Consider the following 23,133-nt stretch of genomic DNA (forward strand, 5'->3'; position numbering starts at 1 on the left):
CTAAATTTTCTCACAGGCAGTTATATTTTGCGTTGTCACAATGTAAGTCCAAACACAGAATCAAAATTCAATGCGATATTGACGAAAATATTATTAAAATAATTGTTTTTACTGGTTTTACAGTAAAAGTGTAAGTTTAAAAAGTATTTGCGTGTTAATTTCAAAGCCAAACAGAACAAAATCATATAACACAACAAAAAACTCAAACACAACATGAAACATAATTTACTTTCAAATTATTATATTTTACTATTTTTTAATATGGTTAATTACTCACTGTAATGTAAAATAGTTAGTTCTATTATGCATATGTTGCAATACCCATGAAAATAACAATCTGTTTAAATTGTACATCCGCATCCCCATACGCGAGCAGAAGAATCGCATATTGGCTTGCACGTAGTGTTGGCCTGGGGGTTGGTGAGCAAAGCGAGCAGGGGCAAAGCCCCCTAGTTTGACTAAAGTAAAAGTAGAAATTATATCTCTATAAGCAAAAGTGCATCAGTCTAATATATCTAATAAGAAACTTCCTTGACTCAATGCATCCAATTAAACCTTTTTTTTAATGATATGCATGGATTTGAAGCCTCTTCACATAAAACAGTAAATCACCTACTTACAGTATAAAACACATTGGTGTATTCTATAATTTCATCTCTTGGCAAGTTCTAATGTGTTGTAGTAAGAATATCAACTAATACTGAGTTTTCCTTCAGTAGTTTTATTATTAAAATGTTTATGACAAGCCTCAACTTTATCTTCTTAAGCATTTTTTTTATTTAGAAAAATCTTGCTTCTTGTAGTATGTGTACAAATTTCTGCAGGCTTTTTTCTAGGAGAGGAGATGGACCAATTGTCCCTGCAGTGTCCTCTATACCCTTGTCCACCATCTAAACTTTACAGTTTAATTTTGGGGGTTGAAGGTCATTGTCCCTATTAGAATAAGAACCACCTGTAATTTATTTATTTCATTTTTTAAGGATTTTTTCTTCTAGTTTGAGATTTTCCCAACTGAGGCCATGTAGCACACACTAGCAAGCAAAAGTCTAGTACCATTTGCGCTCTTAAAGATAGGTACAGTAATTTGAAATAAAAAGGAGATCAATATCAGGAATGCATCATTCACAAGACATTATGCTGCATCTTGAGTTTCACCCAATGCTGAGAGGGTATCAATTTTGAAAATACTACCACTTTGGCTCCTTTTCGACAAAGTGAAAGGAGCAAGCAGTATGATGTTCCTGTTTCAGAATCCTGGTGCAGGAAGAACAGTTATGGATGTAGAGAATACTTTTTTTAATTGTTTGCTGGCTGTTTGCTGGCCAGTTGATGACCAGCAAGCACCTGGCTATATGGTAGTTATCTCTGCTACCAGACGTGCTGTGTGCAGTTCAACTTGTGCACTGTGTAGTCTGAATATTCTTTCCATGTTATTATGGCCTGTGCTCTTTCATCTCTGTTGCCATATCAGTTTAGTCAGTTCATAACCAATAGATTTTTTTGAGCAGTGGGTAATTGTAAGGCTCTCACTTTACTTGGGTTTTAAATTTCTGTTGTTGAGGATGCCAGTGTTAGAGGATGTCACAATGATCTGATGCCAGTAAAGACAGACCAGGCACCATCATGCCATTGTTTGATTGAATTTTTGTGATGTGAATGGTGCTTGAACTTGTATGTTTTGCATGTCATTAGACACACTAGTGACAGATATTATTATCTAGGGAAGTTAATGTTTATGTCAGAGAAGTTTGCATACATATAGGAAAATTGAGGCAAGGACCTCCAGAATTCCCATGCCATAAAATGCCACTGTTCTTACTTAAAATATTCTTTGAATGTTTACAAAGGTACTTTACTTCTTGATAGCTCTCACAAATATTTTGTAGACTGCCAGCCTTTCATTATACCTAAATACCATGTACTAAGTACAAAAGCTTAACCTATTTCTTTTTGGAATTAACGTTGACTTTTCTCTGTTTCCAAAATATTTCATGGCAGCAAAAAGCTGCAGACTGATAGGACCTACTGCAGCAGATGGAAGTGCCCTGGAAGGAAGTGTAACACAAAAGAAACATTTATAGCAGAATGCAATATAGAGAGGAAAAAAAAACAAGTAATCTACCATAATGCCACTACGTATGTGTTTAAATGCATATTCCTTTTCAAAACTTTAATCAGATTTGGCAGAATAAAAATAGAAATAATCAGTACAAAATGTAATTTGATAAATACTCAGATCTGAATTCAAAGTGAATTCATTGTGTGCCATGAGTGTCAGAGCATCATGGGGAATATGTTGTCATCATCTAATAGGAATGAACATATCTTAGCCAAAGGGAGAAAGGCCAGCCAAATGACTTTTTTACTGAAAAGAAAAGCTGACATTTTTCAGGCGTTCAGATGCCCTGTGGCTGCAAACAGAAAGCATGTTGTTTGATGAACGACACTTATTCATGCAGCAGTAGAACATGAATACATTGTTCTGCTCATCGGTCCTGCACTGGTAAATGATTCCTCTAAGTTTGTGTGCATGTGGGCATTTCTGTCGGTTTGTGATGTTTCTTTTTAATAAATAGGTTTAACTCCACCACAGAGACTTGCTTCAGCTGATTCTTTACTATTCTTTAGTGAATATGGCACAACATCCCTCTGGAATATCTTGGTATTTAAGGTTGTAAAAGATATTAACAGGACATGCATACCTACCATTTTCTAAGCTTTTTTGATTGAAGTTGAGTCTATTCAGAACCAAGGCTGGATGTAATGGCACACACACACACACACAGACAGACATGCACACACAGTCACATACATTCACTCACTTTAGGCAAATTTAGAGTTTCCGGTCAACTGAACTTCTATGTCTGCGGGATGCAGAAGGTAAAGGGGAATAGACAGAGAAAATCTCAGAAAATGCAGGAAGAATGTAGAAATTTCACACATGATAGAATTCAAATCAAGAAAGGCATAACATAGCAGCATAATTATTGTGCCTCCCTCCCACTAGCAAACCAGCCAGAGATAACGTTAGTGCTTGTGTTTGAAGAGATTTACAAATGAAAATGAAAACTGATGCAATTTTCTTCCTCATCTTTCTCTTTTTCTTATTCCTCTAGTGTATGTGTTATGCAGCAAGAAAAAAGTACAGATTTTAGGTTAGTGTTGAACTGACTGGAGTTTTTGGTTTTCCTCTCCTCTGTTGTCACCTGACCATAGTTCAACAGTTAATTAATCAGCAAACAGTGCTGGGCTCCATTTATGTTAATCAGTGTCAAAATACTTTGTTTTCTTGTTTAAACAAATCTTTGTCTTTATGTCTACTCATTATGTAATTAGTAATTTGTAAAGTTTGTATTTACATTTATCTGAGAACCTGTCACAGCACTCTGTGCCTGCACTCAGTGAAGAGTGCTTTGCAAGAATAAACTGAACTGAACTGAATCTCCAGGATGGTACTGAATGGAGTTTTTGTTTTCCTCTCCCCCAATTTCAACTGACCATGGTTCTACTGTTAATGGACAAATATTGCTGGGTTCCATTTCTTTTACTGTATATACTCGCATATAAGTTGGGTTTTGAAAAAAAAAAAATCGATCATAAAATCACACCCTGACTTATACGGCGTTCAAAAATATGACACTTAATATTTTTTTTACATCTTCTTGCATCCTCTAATCTTGCACATGTTTCTCAGACACATCGAATTTTGTTGCAGCAGTGCAGTTACCAATTTCTTTCACCGCTTCAACAACTATTTATTTAAAACCAGCTTCATATTTTCTTCTGATCGAACGCTGCATCGTAGATTAGGGATGCTCTTACGGTAAAGGTGTATGAGGGTGCGAGATACAAAAAACACAAAACAGTGCAAATGTTGCTTCGGAATAGTTCGGGTATTACCATGTAGTCATGTAGGCACAATACATAGAAAGAAAAAAAAGGCAGTGTGCTCCATGGTTACTCTCAGGCAGGCATTAGCATATCATACTCTTTTGGACCAATAGCGTGAGTTTTCCGCATTCGACTACGAATTATAAGATACTGGAAAATATACGGTAAAATCAAGTCCCGACGTATCCACGGGAGAACTTAAACGCGAGTATATACGGTAATCAGTTTCAAACCACTTTGTGGCTTTATGTACTCAGTATGCAATTGGAAAAGTCTGCATTTGCATTTTACCTGAGGACTTGTCATAGTGCTCTCTGCCTGCTCCCAGTGAAGAGGCTATACAAAAATTAACTGAATTGTATTGAATTGAAAGAAGAGGTAAAGTCTAAAACTAAGCTAAAGTTAGAACCAAGAAATCTGTCCTATCTGTAACCAAAGTCAAAATTAAAAAGATAAATCGTAGTCTAGAAAATAAAAGACTAAGAGAGGAATCAAAATAACAGCACATTTTCAGAGAATCATTTTCAAAGGGTTTCGAATACTCGCAAACTGGAAAGATCCAGCAGCATGGCTTTAAATACCATTATACTGATGACACAATCCAGTACAACCTCTAAGGACACACCTCTAACAGCAGGATCTGACATCATTGAAACAGGTGGCAAGATGGCAACATCTGTAATGATGCCTAATAAGACATTCATTTTTTAGCTACCTTAATACCACTAAAGAACTGCATTCTCTATGGCTAAAACTCCTCCGAAGGAAATTAAATAAACCCAAATAAACTTCACATAGTACAAGAAAAAAATGTAAATAAGTAAACAGGTCATGACAGTAGGTATGAAAAATAAGCAGTCAATATTCTCTTTAATTCTTACCTACTAGAGTGTTTCCAAACTGCCTAGCTGCCATCTATACTTTTTATGTTATGTTCCCACACTCTATTTTATTTTTTTTTGTTTTATTTATCAGGATATACCTGTAACTATCATGATTTTTGTGGTTTGTTTTTCAATTATTTTTTTAATGGCCAGCACCATTCTAGGATTTCGGATGTACTGTGATGCTGTGATACCACCACAAGGTAACATCGTCACATGTCCACTGTAAAACACGTCTAGTTTAAAAAGACCAAGAAATAAACCTATCCTTTATCAAGATCATGCTGTTTGCTCAAAAAAAGCTTTCTAATAAAAGCACTAATATCAGTTTTGTTTTGATTTTATTTTAACAAAAGGAAATTCAACAATATTTTATTCTGTTTTATTTTGAAAGTAGCCAGTGTGCATTTAGCATTCTTAAGTTTGAAACCTTATGCTTTAGTCTTGTGTTTATCGTGGTTACATGCAGCCTTCCAAGCATTGAATCATGATAATCTTGATGATATTTATATAGTGTCAAACACGAGCGTCAGGAGTGTTTCATGGGTGTAGTTTCGGATGCTAATATGGAGAGGGGGTTTTGTTGTGGCACCAACACAATTTCCGTTCCCTTTAGAATGGAGGTGAATGATCCAGAAAATCTCTGACATCACATTCACTTCGAAAGTCAGTAAGTCTCACCCTTCCACTTCATCTGCTACTTAAACATTCATCTTACAGGAAACAGTTGATCAGGAATGATCTAGCTCCAGAAAACGATGGATCTACTCTCCCAGAAGTTATAGTAAAGCTGCAGCAGCCATCTTACATCACACATGCTGTTTATCCTCTTAAGTAATTACAGTTTATTCTCCACTTTAACTAGGAAATAAAAGAAGAGGTAGGGTGTCAGACAACACCACCTTTGTTTTTTTTTTTGGATTCACTTACTATATATATATATATATATATATATATATATATACAGTATATACTAGACAAAGAGCCTGTTTCGACAACGTAAGATGAAACGGGCACGATTTTGTGTCAGCAGTGTATGAAGAACAAATGATAAGTAACGAAGAAGTTGTTTTGTAATGATTGTAGTCCGCTTTACTCATTACTGTACAGGCTTGTACTGTTAGTTGATGAATTTTCCAGGCCTATAGTATAATATTGAATGATGAATGTTCCAGTACAATATGGAATAGTAATAAGTATAAGCACCACAAAACTGATATAGGTGTATTGAATGAATGCGTAATTGAATCAGAATGCGTAATTAGGCCTCGAGCTGTAGTCGAAATCGCCTTTCAGGCCTCTAGAGCTTTAATTGAAGTCGCCTTTCTCTTTGAATTTTTACGGCCGTAAATCCACCGCCTGCCGCAATGTTTTGGTTGGATGTCGGTCTCGTAGGGTTTTTCGGGTAGCTGCGCAGAAGGCGACTGCGCATTCGACTTCGGACGGACGTGAGTGAGTGAGGAGGCAGGCAAATTATGTATTAAGATATGTGCACAAGGGTAAATCAAAAAGTAAAGGCAATTTGAAAATTATACGGTAACTGCAACAGATAGAAGCTGACACAATACAAGTTCATGATTCCTTATGATTAGTTCGAACACGCACAGCATAGTACTCTACCATTTGTCTAGTTGAATCAAAGGTCAAATGAACATGGACGGTCTACCGCGAGACTGCACCATTGTCGAACAATGCACCATAGTGAGATCTGCTTGTGAAGAAGGAGTGAAATCTGCTGATATTTACCAAAGGATGTTGGCTCCTAAAGGAAGTGAAAACAACATGATCCAACTAAAAGTTTATGAATGATTGGAAAGGTTTAAAGTGGGAAGAACAAGTATAACCGTTGAACCTTGATCAGTTTGAGCACTAGCGCACATAATATCACATCAATATGACAAATGCCTTCATCAGAGAAGACTGACGAATTATGTTCTTCACTGTTGCTGCACATTTGGATATCAGCTATGGATCTGAACATGCCATAGTCTATGATGACTTGAGGTACTGTAGAGTGTGTACAAATTGGGTACCAAAAAAGCTTACTGATCTACACAAGTCAGCATCCTTTGGTGATACATGCTGCATATACATACTGTATATGCAGTATGTATATACACATGTCATGTACTCTTTGTGTTGTTTGGCAGATACTATATATCATGTCTATGATCTGCTTCTCGCAACTGAGAGGGTGTGGTGGATGTTGGCTAACTGGCTGACCAACCACAAGTATTATCTGTCAGGTAACCACCCAAAAATCAGATTGTGGCCAGACCTGTGTATGTAATATTCCAATCTACACCCTGTCAAGTAAGCAAACCAGCTGCCATGGTGCAACATCTGAGGCTTCACCTCTGGCACTGACATCCAAAGTTCGATCCCCACAAGGGGAAGCAAAAGTGCATACACTTGATGAGCCCCAAGGAGGGAGAAACACGTGCCATGTACTCTTTGTATTATTTGGCAGGTACTATATATCACATACTGTATATATAGGGGATTCAGAAAGTATTCAGATTCCTACACTTTTAAATTTATTACAAATCAAAAACTGATATCTCTTTTTCATTTTTAAGTATTCAGACATGTAATTTGATACTTTGCAGAAGCCCCTTTGCTAGTAATTACAACTTTGAATGTTTTTGGATAATCCATTTAACATTAAATCTGCGATACAATTAAGTGTGCAGAAAATGAAGGGGTTTGAATACTTTAATAATCCACTTATGCATTTGTTTATTGTTATTTATACCATAGAACACTGATTATCTAGGTAATGGGGGCCGATGCTACCTCAGATAGCTAAAATCTTGAATAAAATGGATGGCCACTGTAGTGGCAATACTGAGCAGAGAAGATGATGGCTAACACAGACAGAGATCAACGATGGCACAGTGGTCAGTGATGGGCTCTGCATGGCTGACAGAGGGAGGTCTCCATTTAGTTCATGCCGCAAAGTACTTGAATCTGAAGATAGAGAATGTGGGTTTACAGTCTCCACGGGCAGTTCATCATGACTCTTTGAAGTTTATAAACTCCTAAAGTCCTAAGTGAATGACACAGTAGAGCATTTGTACACTCAATGTTGGTGGCACATTGGCAATAGTCGCGGTGTGCATTTGGAGAGGGGTGACTGAGTCACGCCCGCACTCCCACAGCCACCATGTCCTTGAACACTTGCTTGGTACAGTCAAGCTTAAAAGCATAGTATTTGTGCACTCGGTACAGAATTCACAGCAAAGCTTTTATGAATTATAAGAAAAGTAACGTATTACACTTACAGGTTCACCTAGGATAATACAGAATCTTGGTAAATCAGGGCATGGATAATCTCGATTCTACTGTACTTGTTTTGTTTGTGTGCCTTTTTGCTTTTTATTATTTTATTTCTCCTTTAATATATTTCTTGAGTGGACTGTAATTTTGCACTTTGTATTTGTTTGTGAAGCAATGGCAGATTCAGGATTCAAACTGCAACAAAGGACTTAGGAGTGGCTTATATTAGCCACAGAAAGTAGACACATTTCCTCAAAGCAGAGCAAGTCTAGAATTTAAGAGGATGATACAAACTGAATTTAGAGACAAGTGGTCTAAGGCAGAATGAAACCCAAATATTAAATAATAAAAGCTATCAAATTCCACTCACCTCCTCCATTTTTATAACAGAGATAAGGAAAACGCCAAACATTTCCAAGCCCAATAATTTCCCCTGCCATTGAAAGCATAAATTCCATTTTGTTGTTCCATTTTTCTCTGTCCTTCAACTCTTGTTCTTCTCCTTTTCTTATCTCTGTCCCCAATATTGCATCTGATGTATTGCTGGATAGCTTATTTTCCATGTTCTGTGAAAGGAAATATGAAAAATAATCACAATATTAAAATGTATTTTGTGGATAAAAGGCCGGCATAATTTTTAACTAGTATAAGCAAAAGATATTTAAATATTTGGTTCATACAATAACACAGTGGATAGTGCTGCTTTCTCACAGTTCCAGATTCCTTGGTTTGAATAGCAGCCTGTTGGTTTCCTCTTTGAAGTTTTCACATTCTCCTTGTTTCTGAATTGTTTTGAATTTGGCACCTGCTGGATACAGCTACCTAAACCTGTCCTGGCAGAATCAGGTGAGGGTCAGTCAGTCCATCACAGTATATGTGTTTGGTAGATGGTGGGGCATGCATCACAATATTTTGATAACAAGTGCAGCAGGCACAGCAAGGCCACATAAACTTCACAGAGACACTGACTGGGCCAAGATTAAAATTCAGGTTCCTGGAGATGCAAGTAGACACACCACCCACTCTGCCAGCTTATGGCTTATATACAAACAAACCTCCATTAAATTCTCTTTCACATGTATCAAAAATGGGGTACAAATTGAAACAGTCCGAATTAAAAAAAAATGTAGCCCTTTGAGTGCTCACTGAGCCAACTATAAACGAATAGCACATATTGCCTTGTGTTCCTCCCAATACAGTAGTTGGCCATTGACCACATCTCTCCCAGTTACTGTTGGAAGTGTGACAGCCATGAGGTTACAGGGAGAAGAAAGAATTTTCGTTGAGTTTTTAACAATGCTTCATGACTAATTTGCCACAGGGTGAGAATGAACAGTCAAAAAGGACAGAGTAGACCAGAAGATAAACCATGATCTTGAAACAGTGCGGGAATCAGTGCCAAAAAGATAACTAAATATGTGGCTAAGCCAAAATGAGATTTGAATGTCAAAGGAAAAACTTCAGATCTAAAAGTTCATGACTGGAAAATCGAATAAATTACTAATGACAAGCTGTTTTTTATTTTGTTTTGGTGAGTAAATTCCTGGAAAATGCCCTCCAGCGATGGTGTGTCATGTCATAACAAGCATTACCCATTAAAAACCAAGATGGCACTACAGGGTTTTCAAAACATAGTCCATCCATCCATTTTCCAACCCGCTGAATCCGAACACAGGGTCACGGGGGTCTGCTGGAGCTAATCCCAGCCAACGCAGTGCACAAGGTAGGAACCAATCCCGGGCAGGGTGCCAACCCACCGCAGGACACACACAAACACACCAAGCACACACTAGGGCTTGTCAGTAGCGAGGCATTCATTGGAGTACAAATTAGATTAATTTGCGAAAACCCACGTTGGCACTCACTTGATGAAACAGGTGCATGCAATAAGGGCTGCAGTTTTCTGATGATTTTTTGATGAGATACTGATGAATTATGTGAACTGTGTCTCTTTCGTATAACTGTAGACCAGTTGTTGGAGCCAATATCTACTCTATATATAGTATATAAAATCCTAAGCCTAAAAGTGGCAACGATGATGTTTTTATGGCACATTTTTTTGTCACGCTTTAAATCGGGCTTATTTTAAAACCTACATATATATGTTTGGTATCATTCTTTTCAGAATGTATCAAACTGTAATGTGATGTTGTTAGATTTTCAGATTCTTATTCTGTTTTTAAATTATAAACTAAAAAATATCAAGAACTCACATCTCACGAGACAGGACTTTGTGCCAAAAGATTCAACCATGCCTGGGGCCGGAGATAAAACACAAAGAGTAGGACAGCTGCTGTACAGGCTTTTGAATGCTCGAAGCGCCGCACAAGATGCAGATCACGCAGCTTGGCAGCAGCAGAAAGCCAGCCATTGTATCACCGTTTAAGAGGGGGTTTCGAAGGTTCGATCACAGCAACTTGGGGTGCGGTCAATTCCCCTCTTCACAACGCGAGCAGCAAAGACACGAAGTGGCTGGCGAGCAAAGCAAGCAGGGGGGAACCCCCTAGTATATATATAAAATGAAAGGAAGTTCAAATTCTCAGAACTTTCTGCCATAATTAAAATTATTAAGTGTTGGAAAAAACATTTACATCATTCAGAAAAATAATACACATAATTTAACATTACAGTGTATCTATCATTGAGTCTTTTTTACTCTTTGATTTCAGCACTAAACCTTTGCATATTGTACTGCTGGTTTCACCTTTAACTTTGTTTTAGAGTTCAAAATCTCAAGCTTTGTTTCTGGATTTTTTCCTCTTGTTTGTCTGGTAACTACGTGTATCTCCAACTGCTTTTAAAAGTGTTTTATCCCATTCAGTTATTCTAGTTTCTGATTAATGGCTTCATATTTACTGCCCAAAAGAATTGGCAAAATTACCTGCTCTTTAGTTTCACTGTCTGCTGCTTAAGTGTTGCAGAATTTTCCTCCATCTCTGAATGTTTGCCTTACATTTCTTTACCCAAATGTATTTGAATTGTTACCTGATTATCTTCTTGGTCACTTTCAGGTGACAGTGACATACCCCGCCTTGTTTCTGTTTAGTGTAATACATAACAACATATCACTAAATCCCTGTCTTTACTACTTCTGTCTGTCAAGGACTCTTGTTTTGAACATTGTTTGTTTCTGTTGGGGGATTTTATACCTTAAGGTATTCATCTGGTTTATTTGTTTTCAAAACAGTGCATAGTTATACAGTGTGGTGGGTGGCCGGCTGAATATTCCGGCCCTCACCCTCAGGCCGCCAGGTGGAGTTCTCCCAACAGCGTGGACGTTCCCCGAATTCCAGCAGGGCCTCATGGACTTTGTAGTTTATATGCACAGCCCTGCTGGATACCCTGGGGACCACCAGGAGTCGCTGTGGGGAGGCTGCCGGACTCTTACTTGCCCTATAACCCGGAGGTGCATCATGATCACATGACAAGAGGCAACGACGTGCTTCCGGGTTGAAGAAAGGAGCTTTTTATCTGACCTGAAAGTGTTCATGATCACATGGACAGAAGGGAGAAACACTTCCGGGTCATGGACTATATAAAGGACTCTGGGAAACCAGTACACTGAGCTGAGCTGGAAGGAAGGGTGGCAAAGTGTCTGGGAGTGTGGAGGATTGTTTAGAGTATTGTTTATTGATTTATGAGTATTGTGGAGTGGAGGGTGCTTTGTGCACTGTATTGTTCAAATAAAAGTAATATTTGGACTTTTACCTGGTGTCTGGAGTCGAGTCAGAGGGTTCAAGAGGACGACAAGGGCCTCAATCTGTGACAACAGGTAGTTTTAACTCTGATTTGTGATTTGTGCTGTTACTGTATATCTCTGCTATTCTGATGGTGCTCTTGTTGATTCCCATTGCTAGGAGTGGATGTGTCATTAGAGGTTTTGTCCTGTCACTCAAAATACAACAGGATTGAAGGTCAACCAAGGGTATGCTTTTCATATAAATTCCAAAACACTTCAAATGTTTTTATTTAAAAAAATCTTTGTTTTGTTTCTCTAGTTTTTGAACTCTGCACTTCTTTTGACTTTTATCTTGTCTTGCGATAGGTTACTGATAGTTGTTCTTCTAGTTCTGACCCTGACTACAGGTGTTTTGACTACATCCTTGCCTTCCAGTCGCCTTTTGAAGGTTTGAGCCAGCAGGGCTTAACACTGCCTTAAAAGAATCTTAGGATGTGCAAGTGGAACTGAGAGTAGGAACTTTGAATGTTGGCAGTATGACTGGTAAGGGGAGAGAGTTAGCAGACATGATGGAGAAAATGAAGGTTGATATATTGTGCATGCAAGAGACTAAATGGAAGGGGAGTAAAGCCAAGTGGATCGGAGGTGGATTCAAATTGTTCTATCATGGTGTGGATAGGAGGAGAAATGGAGTAAGGGTTATTCTGAAGGAACAGTATGGGAATAGTGTTTTGGAGGTGAAAAGAGTGTCAGGCAGAGTAATGATTATGAAGCTGGAAATTGGAGGTGTGATGATGAATGTTGTTAGTGCATATGCCCTGCAAATTTGGTGTGTAATGGATGAGAAAGAAGATTTTTGGAGTGAGCTGGATTAAGTGATGAACAGTGTACCCAAGGGACAGAAAGTGGTGATTGGAGCGGATTTCAATGGACATGTTGGTAAAGGGAACAGAGGACACAAGGAGGTGATGGGTAGGTATGGTGTCAAGGAGAGGAATGAAGAAGGTCAGAGGATAGTGGATTTTGCCAAAAGGATGGACATGGCTGTGGTGAATATGTATTTTAAGAAGAGGGAGGAACATAGGGTGACGTACAAGAGTGGAGGAAGATGCACACAGGTAGATTACATCCTATGCAGAAGAGTCAATCTGAAGGAGACTGAAGACTGCAAAATAGTGGCAGGGGAAAGTGTAGTTAAGCAGAATAGGATGGTGGTCTGTAGGATGACATTGGAGATCAAGAAGAGGAAGAGAGTGAGGGCAGAGCCAAGGATCAAATGGTGGAAGTTGAAAATGGAAGACTGCAAGGTTGAGTTTAGGAAGAAGGTGAGACAGGCACTGGGTGGTAGTGAAGAGTTACCAGAAAGTTGGGAAACTACAGCAGATGTAGTAAGGGTAACAGCAAGAAGGGTGCTTGGCGTGACATTTGGACAGAGGAAGGAGGAACAGGAAACCTGGTGGTGGAATGGGGAAGTACAGGAGAGTATACAGAGGAAGAGGATGGCAAAGAAGAAGTGGGATAGTCAGAGAGATGCAGAAAGTAGACAAGAGTACAAGGAGATAAGGCACAAGGTGAAGAGAGAGGTGGCGAAGGCTAAAGAAAAAGCGTATGATGAGTTGTATGAGAGGTTGGACACTAAGGAGTGAGAAAAGGACCTGTACCGATTGGCTAGACAGAGGGACCAAGCTGGGAAAGATGTGCAGTAGGTTAGGGTAATAAAGGATAAAGATGGAAATGTACTCACAAGCGAGGAGAGTGTGTTGAGCAGATGGAAAGAGTACTTTGAGAGGCTGATGAATGAAGAGAACAAGAGAGAGAAGAGGTTGGATGATGTGGAGATAGTGAATCAGGAAGTGCAACGGAATAGCAAGGAAGAAGTAAGGACAGCTATGAAGAGGATGAAGAATGGAAAAGCTGTTGGTCCAGATGACATACCTGTGGAAGCATGGAGGTGTTTAGGAGAGATGGCAGTGGAGTTTTTAACCAGATTGTTTAATGGAATCTTGGAAAGTGAGAGGATGCCTGAGGAGTGGAGAAGAAGTGTACTGGTGGCGATATTTAAGAATAAGGAGGATGTGCAGGACTGTAGTAACTACAGGGAGATAAAATTGATGAGCCACAGCGTGAAGTTATGGGAAAGAGTAGTGGAAAAGAGGTGATGATTAGTGAGCAGCAGTATGGTTTCATGCCAAGATAGAGCACCACAGATGCGATGTTTGCCCTGAGGATGTTGATGGAGAAGTATAGAGAAGGCCAGAAGGAGGTGCATTGCATATTTGTGGACCTGGAGAAAGCATATGACAGGGTGTCTCGAGAGGAGTTGTGGTATTGCATGAGGAAACCGGGAGTGGCAGAGAAGTATGTAAGAGTTGTACAGGATATGTACGAGGGTAGTGTGACAGTTGTGAGGTCTGCGGTAGGAGTGACGGATGCATTCAAGGTGGAGGTGTGATTACATCAGGGATCGGCTCTAAGCCCTTTCTTATTTGCAATGGTGATGGACAGGTTGACAGACGAGATTAGACAGGAGTCCCCGTGGACTATGATGTTTGCTGATGACATTGTGATCTGTAGCGATAGTAGGGAGCAGGCTGAGGAGACCCAGAGAGGTGGAGATATGCTCTAAAGAGGAGAGGAATGAAGGTCAGTAGGAACAAGACAGAGTACATGTGTGTAAATGAGAGGGAGGTCAGTGGAATGGTGAGGATGCAGGACGTAGAGTTGGCGAAGGTGGATGAGTTTAAATACTTGGGATCAACAGTACAGAGTAATGAGGATTGTGGAAGAGAGGTGAAAAAGAGAGTGCAGGCAGGGTGGAATGGGTGGAGAAGAGTGTCAGGAGTAATTTGTGACAGGCGGATATCAGCAAGAGTAAAAGGGAAGGTCTACAGGACGGTAGTGAGACCAGCTATGTTATATGGGTTGGAGACGGTGGCATTGACCAGAAAGCAGGAGACAGAGATGGAGGTGGCAGAGTTAAAGATGCTAAGATTTGCACTGGGTATGACGAGGATGGATAGGATTAGAAATGAGTACATTAGAGGGTCAGCTCAGGTTGGACGGTTGGGAGACAAAGTCAGAGAGGCGAGATTGCGTTGGTTTGGACTTGTGCAGAGGATAGATAGATAGATAGATAGATAGATAGATAGATAGATAGATAGATAGATAGATAGATAGATAGATAGATAGATAGATAGATAGATAGATAGATAGATAGATAGATAGATAGATAGATAGATAGATAGATACTTTATTAATCCCAAGGGGAAATTCACATATTCCAGCAGCACCTTACTGATACAACAAAACAATATTAAATTAAACATTGATAATAATGCAGGTAAAAAACAGACAATATCTTTGTATAATGTTAATGTTTACCCCCCCCCCCCCCCCCCCCCCCCCCCCGGGTGGAATTGAAGAGTCGCATAGTTTGGGGGAGGAACGATCTTCTCAGTCTATCAGTGGAGCAGGACAGTGACAGCAGTGTGTTGCTGAAGCTGCTCTTCTGTCTGGAGATGACACTGTTTAGTGGATGCAGTGGATTTTCCATAATTAACAGGAGCCTGCTGAGTGCTCGTCGCTCTGCCACAGATGTCAAACTGTCCAGCTCCATGCCAACAATAGAGCCTGCCTTCCTCACCAGTTTGTCCAGGCGTGAGGCATCTTTCTTCTTAATGCTGCCTCCCTAGCACACCACCGCGTAGAAGAGGGTGCTCGCCACAACCGTCTGATAGAACATCTGCAGCATCTTATTGCAGATGTTGAAGGACACCAGCCTTCTAAGGAAGTATAACCGGCTCTGTCCTTTCTTACACAGAGCATCAGTATTGGCAGTCCAGTCTAATTTATCATCCAGCTGCACTCCCAGGTATTTATAGGTCTGCACCATCTGCACACAGTCACCTCTGATGATCACGGGGTCCATGAGGGTTCTGGGCCTCCTAAAATCCACCACCAGCTCCTTGGTTTTGCTGGTGTTCAGGTGTAGGTGGTTTGAGTCACACCATTTAACAAATTCATTGATTAGGTCCCTATACTCCTCCTCCTGCCCACTCCTGATGCAGCCCACGATAGCAGTGTCATCAGCGAACTTTTGCACGTGGCAGGACTCCGAGTTGTATTGGAAGTCCGATGTATATAGGCTGAACAGGACCGGAGAAAGTACAGTCCCTTGTGGTGCTCCTGTGTTGCTGACCACAATGTCAGACGTGCAGTTCCCAAGACGCACATACTGAGGTCTGTCTTTAAGATAGTCCACGATCCATGCCACTAGGTATGAATCTACTCCCATCTCTGTCAGCTTGTCCCTAAGGAGCAGAGGTTGGATTGTGTTGAAGGCGCTAGAGAAGTCTAGAAACATAATTCTTACAGCACCACTTCCTCTGTCAATGTGGGAGAGGGATCAATGTAGCATATAGATGATGGCATCCTCCGCTCCCACCTTCTCCTGATATGCAATGTTAATTATATATGAGATGCTAAGTATATGGGAGAAGGTTGCTAAGGATAGAGCTGCCAGGCAAGAGAAAAAGAGGAAGGCCTAAGAGAAGGTGGGATGTGGTGAGAGAGGACATGCAGGTGATGGGTGTAACAGAACAAGATGCAGAGGACAGAAAGATATGGAAGAAGATGATCCTCTGTGGCAACCCCTAACGAGAGCAGCCGAAAGAAGAAGAAGATTTTAATGGTCATAGCTGAAAATGATGTCTGCTGCTAGACACCTGATCTTCCAGCAATGAGATGTGTGGCGTCATGATGTCAACACTATTTTATAGCCGCACACTGTATTTTTTGTCCAAGCTTTGAATAAAAATTGAAAATAATCGCATTTATTTTAGTAAGGAAAAGGATTGTTAGTTATTGTTAGGACCTCTTGCTATCCTTGCTTGGACTTTGATTTTTCTATTTCATTTTGGCATTAGCCAATTGGTTATTGTGATATTTTTAAGAGAAATTGTCAGATATAGTGATGAAGAAGGTAAAGTATAAGCTGGATCATCAGCCATATTTTCAACCAATGATTCTAACACTGAAGATGAAGAGGAACTCCAGTCACAAAAGAAAAAGAAATTTGGGTTTGAGATGAAAAATACAGATATGTATGATCCAAAAATTTTCAGCTTAATGAAAATTCAGGTTGCGTTAATAAAAATTTTTTAAAAAGCAGTGACATCCTGGGGAGTTCCAAAATCTTTTTTCGCTTGATTTAATGAAAAAAATGTAGATGAAACTAATAATTTCTACATATATGCTAACAAAAATGGAGCTGTTCAAGAAAAATCACGGACGGAGAAAATGAAAAAATACAATACATGAAGAATTCTGCTCCTTCCTAGCTATTAACTTACTAATGCCACTGACGAAGAAACAAAAAATACACAGACGTCTATTTGTCAACTCCAATATTTCCTACATTTATGTCATGCAATCAATATCTTATTTTATTACAGATATTACATTTTGCAGACAACAATGTTGATAAAGAGGACAAACTTTCTGCAATGTGATTTGTGTTAAACACATAATGTGTTCCTACCAGAGTGTGTCACTTCAGAAATGTTTGTATAGATGATGGTTTGATGCTCGATAAGTAAAGATTATTCTTCAGATAAATATCAAAATGGCATTGTTTTTTCATTATAAAGCTTTTTGTATTATTTCACTGCAAGAGAAGATAATGTACATAGTTGAGTTTTTTTTATTTATACTGGAGACAGTACAGAAATGAAGGACTAAGCTGAAAATACTGGAAAATATAGAAATATAGTCGTTACATAGTTGGAGCCCAATTTGGATAAAGTACATTCATTATTTGCTAATAACTGGTATAGTAGCCCAGAACTTTTTCTGATTTACATGAGTGTAAAACAAACACAGTGGCACAGTGAAAAAAAAAATGTCATTTCATGCTTACGAAGAATGAAAAATTAAATGAAGGTGAAGAAGTCAATTGGATGGGCAAAATAGAAGTTAGAAATGCTGACCACATTAGACTGCGGTTTTCTTTTTCTCATGTTAGGGGTCATCTTTTTCCATATATTCCTGTCCCTGTTTCTCTGTCACACCCACCACCTGCCTGTCCTCTCTCACCACATCCATAAACCTTCTCTTCCTCTTTTCCTCTTCCCTGGCAGTTCTATCCTTAGCATCTTTCTCCCAATATACCCAGCATCTCTCCTATACACATGTCCAAACCAACGCAATCTCGCCTCTCTGACTTTGTCTCCCAACCGTCCAACCAGAGCTGTCCCTCTAATGTCTTCATTTCTAATCATGTCCATCCTCGTCACACCCAATGTAAATCTTAGCATCTTTATCTCTGCTACCTCCAGCTTTGTCTCCTGCTTTCTGGTCAGTGCCACCGTCTCCAACCCATATAACATAGCTGGTCTCATTACTGTCCTGTAGACCTTCCCTTTCACTCTTGCTGATACCCGTCTGTCACAAATTACTCCTGACACTCTTCTCCCCCCATTCCACCCTGCCTGCAGTCTCTTCTTCACTCCCATTCCACACTCCCCATTACTCTGTGCTGTTGATCCCAAGTATTTAAACTCCTCCACCTTCACCAACTCTACTCCCTGCATCCTCACCACTCCTCTGACCTCCCTCTCATTCACATACATGTATTTTCTCTTGGTCCTACTGACCTTCATTCTTTTTCCTCTCTAGAGCACTAACTACACCTTCCCCTGCCACCACTTGGCAATCTCCTTCAAACTGACTCTCCTGCCTAGAATATAGTCCATCTGTGTGCATCTTTCTCCACTCTTGCACATCACCCTGTGTTCCTCCCTCTTCTTAAAATACGTATTCATCACAATGGCTGTCCATCCTTTTGGCAAAATCCACTATCCTCTGACCTTCTTCATTCCTCTCCTTGACACCATACCTACCCATCACCTCCTCGTCTCCTCTGTATCCCTTCACCAACATGTCCATTAAAATCCACTCCAATCACCACTTTCTCTTCCTTGGGTACACTGTTCATCACTTCATCCAGCTCACTCCAGAAATATTGTTTCTCATCCATCTTATACCCAATATGTGGGGCACATGCAGTAAAACATTCATCATCACACCTTCAGTTTACAGCTTCATAATTAACACTCTGTCTAACACTCTTTTCACCTACAAAACACTCTTGACATACCGTTCCTGCAGCTACAGGGAGGAAAACAAAGACAGCAGTGTCATGCAGAGACTTATAAAGGGGCAGGGACAAAATCTTGGGCACATTATGAAAATTTAACTAACGTCTAAAGTAACACAATTTATTGGACTATGAAGTAAATCTACTCATATCTAGTCATTCTGGTTTTTATACTAATCAGTCATTGGAATGAATATTAATGCTCTAATGCAAAAATCTTGATATTAAACTGTTTATTCTTATTTTTAAAGGCATGAAAAGGTAACTTTTTTGAAAGCCTAAAAGCTCATCTCTAACTAATAAAAAAATGCCTGAACTTACAAAATGTAATGCAAATTGTTACATACCCTATGTGATAGTATGCAAAGGAAATAATATTTTTTTTTTACTTTTCTGTTCATTTTTAAGCAGTATCATGATTTTTGAAAAAATCTCAGCGATATCTGTTTGAATTTGTCAAAAACTTTAGATTGTTGTATGACAATGTTATTTGAGATGGATCGTAGAAGGAGGAGGTCAGAAAGCCTCTCCTCGCCACAGCTACTGGGTAGTTTTGATTTCACCAGTTTCAGTTTTGAAAATGAGTGCTCAACTGAGGCTGTTGTAACAGGTATTGTGGCATACGTTTTGAGGAGTTCATTCAAACAGGAAAAGGCAGTTTGAGCCTAATCGTTCTTTGAGGTTGTCATTACTGTTAGAAAAGACAAATGAGGAGTGGAACACTCTGAACTCAGTCAGCAGTTGTTTCACATCTATACTGTAGGAATAGCACACTCTTCTCCATCCAGAGCAACTTTTTGAGGTGTTTGCATGGTCTAGTTTGAAAACACATTGCATGAGTGTCATGGTTATTATGATGCATTGAGGGTTTTATGTGTTTAAGGTGTGTTTATTTAGTTTAATATTGCATGTTTGCACTTTGTGGTGTTCTGAGGTTTGTATTTCTGTAAAGCACTTATGTAATTGACTATTTTCATCTGTTTTTGTAATTGTTGCTTTGTTTAATTGAGTGGGTATTTTTCACATGTTCTGTGTAATTGTTTGCACTATTTAATTATTTGTGTTTGAACTAGAATGTGCAGTCAATGAAGGAAACAGACTAACGGGTACGGGCGACTAGAAGGTCGCCTGAGTTAGGCTGACCAAAAGGAAAATAAATGGTTGTAGGAAGCCATGAAAGAGGATGGTGTGGCTGCAGCAAAATTAACAACATGAATCCGATTTCTGGAGATTTGTTCCTGGTGCGGAAATACAGCTGCATTCAGCTTTTTTTTTTTCTAGAACACAAAGAGCCACCACTACAAAGTTAAGCATCACTGAAGCTGGGGGCTGAGTCACTGAAAAATCAGCACCCAACATGATTCGGTGGGTTTAATTTAGCTGTGCAGATGTCTCCTTTTCTTTTTGTGTTGTAGCTGTCATCATTGTGGAGATTCTGGTCCATGCATGACTCTCAGTCACATCAAGGTCTTGATCCTAGGAGGAATGTTTGTTTTTGCTTTACTGTTTTCTTAAATTCAGTAAAATCACAGGTATTCCATTTCTCTTCCAAACTGGCACTGACTCTTTTATTTCAGTTCAAATTATTCTTTTAAATTTCTCTTTCACTTCAAAGCCCTGAGTAATAAGTTAAAACACAAAATGGTATTCAACAAAAATATAGAACTACAATTCAAGTTTTTAAAATGTCAAAAATTTTACTGTCTGGTTTCACCTGTCAGCTTCCTATCTAGTCCCATCATTTTGGTAACAAATGAAATGGAATAATACAAAGGTCTGATAACAGGCCCAGCTTTATCTATCTATCTATCTATCTATCTATCTATCTATCTATCTATCTATCTATCTATCTATCTATCTATCTATCTATCTATCTATCTATCTATCTATCTATCTATCTATCTATCTATCTATCTATCTATCTATCTATCTATAGTGAAAGGAGCAAAGTTTGGTGAAGCTCAAAGAAGATGCGTTTGGAAAGTGCTTGCCCGGCACTGTGTCAGTGAGCATAGTCAGTGTTGCACGACTGATCCGGTATGCAAGCATTCAATACCTATTACCTCATCCTCTTCGTCTTATCTGAAACCTTGTGCAAATGCCGAAATGTGGACTACAATTCCACCAGCCAGTGCTTTGCTCCAGAAGATTTTATCAGAAGAGCATCGACAATTGGTATGTTATCAAAGGTAGCAACTGCTGCGTTTTTTTTTTTCCACGATCATTTTGGAATAACAATTTCATTATTTTGCTGGGTGACAGCATTTATCTTAAAGCAGTGTTTCTCAATCTTTGTGGCCCTGGGATGCAGTTTTCAAGATTCTTGATTACCCACTGACAACATCTGAAGAGCAGAGAGGGGATGCTATGGGAGAGGGATTTCCCAGTTTGTCAATCGAGAGCAAAAACAGGGAAAAATATCATGCAAAAAATAAAGTAAAACAAAAAAAACTGATGGAGCCAAACTACAACTGAACTGAATGAAGCATGATTTATTTTATAACTGATGGAGATTCTGTTTTTCAGAATGTGAAACGAAGAGAACAGGATGGTTCTTTTGAGAGAGTAAAAGTAATTAAGAAGTATTTTTTAGGTAGTCATTTATTCAAACTAAGGCAGTACTAACCGTAGGCTTTGATGCTAATGAAGAACTGAGATTTTTAGCAGATTTAGTTATGAATTAATCAACTTTAAATCACATTTATAACATTGCCCAATACTGCTTCAATACAGAGTTGTACTGCAATTTTTTTACATGAACACTACAAAGCGCTGTAGGCAGCATGTTTAACAGTAAACAGCTCAGGTGAACTAAGAATTGTAGCCTCAGTACAAAAAAAAATATTGTATAGAGAAAGTACAATATTAGTTACAGAATGCTTCTGATAAATCCAATTAACCAATGACACTATAACTGAGGCCCACTGCCTGGGCAAAACCGGATAACTGTGCATGTAAGCAATATGTATAGTCATCAGTCAGCCACTCATTTCCCAACCCGGTATATCCCAACACAGGGTCACAGGGGTCTGCTGGAGCCAATCCCAGCCAGCACAGTGCGCAAGGCAGGAACAAACTTGGGCAGGGCACCAGCCCACCGCAGGGCACACACACACATACACCAAGCGCACACTAGGGACAACAATAAATAGAGACTTTGCAGAATTGAACTGAGTAGCAAAAAACTGAAAATATGTAATAAAATCTCACAATCTTTCTTCTTTGCCTCATCGGTTCTTGTGACAATATAATTAATGCAGCACTGCCAGCTGTTTCAGGATGTCTTACTGATCTTATCATTAGTTATTAATATAAATATTCAGTTATTAACATTAAAAGCAAATCTTTTTGAGCTTTATAACATTACCCAGATCTTTCTAGTTAATGATTGTTGCAGAAAGAGACATTTCAAGGAATAAGGCAGCCAGCACTAATTGTAAAATAATATCTTCATGAACAAATTATAAAAGAAGTATTTTTTTTCACATGTATTAAAAACTATCTAATAAAACAGAAGAGGGCATTATGAAAGGAAATATTAGCATGTTAACTAGGCCTTACAATTAAAACTTGTCTGAATCTTACCGTACACTGCATGGAGAAAACAGATGGCCCTCTTTCAGCTCTTGCTTTGACGGTTCCTTATGTTGTTGAGTGTTAGAAGAGAATGGATAGGCAGTGTTTATCAGGGGGGAGGAACGCCCTAACTGTGAACATCCAATCCCTTTGCTTTCACAATCTTAAAGCAAATTTGTGGAATTCAAGAGAATGCAATATCTTCCCTGGAGAATGCCAGCATTTAACTTTCATGAATGATTGCAAAATGCTGAACTGCTCCTGGCATTATAGGCACAGGGCCAGCCTGAAAGAACTTTGCAGCATGCAGTTCTGTCACTGTGTTGAATGAGAGGCCACAAAGTGAACCACATGGCTCCTTCCTGTGTTATAACAGAACTGGGACACTGAAGTATAAAAAGGCTCAGTCCTTTTCGTTGTCTTGATTACATTTTTCCATCCCCTTTAATTACATTGCAGATGCATTTAAATTTGTTTCATTAAACAACAATTTAACAAATTACTGACGTTCAGAGTCCATGCAATGCTAAATCAGAATGGTTTACACCATACGTTTCTATAGAAGTATCATTCGATTATGAGATCTAATGTACCATTTTCTGCAGGTCTCATCTATTACTCCATAGGTATTGTAATATTTCAGCTGCTGTTAAAGGACTATAGGGAGT

General features: G+C 39.1%; 1 protein-coding gene across 1 annotated transcript in view; it reads right to left on the reverse strand.

Annotated features, from left to right (window-relative positions):
• The window catches only part of LOC114654537 (sodium- and chloride-dependent GABA transporter 2-like), a 160,281-nt gene that overhangs the window by 94,165 nt on the left and 42,983 nt on the right, over positions 1 to 23,133 (reverse strand). The window contains exons 2-3 of the mRNA XM_051930797.1: positions 22,475 to 22,525; positions 8,425 to 8,620 (exon numbers count right to left, since the gene is read on the reverse strand). Of these exons, the coding sequence (XP_051786757.1) occupies positions 8,425 to 8,620; positions 22,475 to 22,486 (208 nt within the window). The 5' untranslated portion in view covers positions 22,487 to 22,525. The remainder of the gene's footprint in view (positions 1 to 8,424; positions 8,621 to 22,474; positions 22,526 to 23,133) is intronic.

Source organism: Erpetoichthys calabaricus, chromosome 1 (assembly GCF_900747795.2).
Source record: "Erpetoichthys calabaricus chromosome 1, fErpCal1.3, whole genome shotgun sequence".
Classification (NCBI taxonomy): Eukaryota; Metazoa; Chordata; class Cladistia; order Polypteriformes; family Polypteridae; genus Erpetoichthys; species Erpetoichthys calabaricus.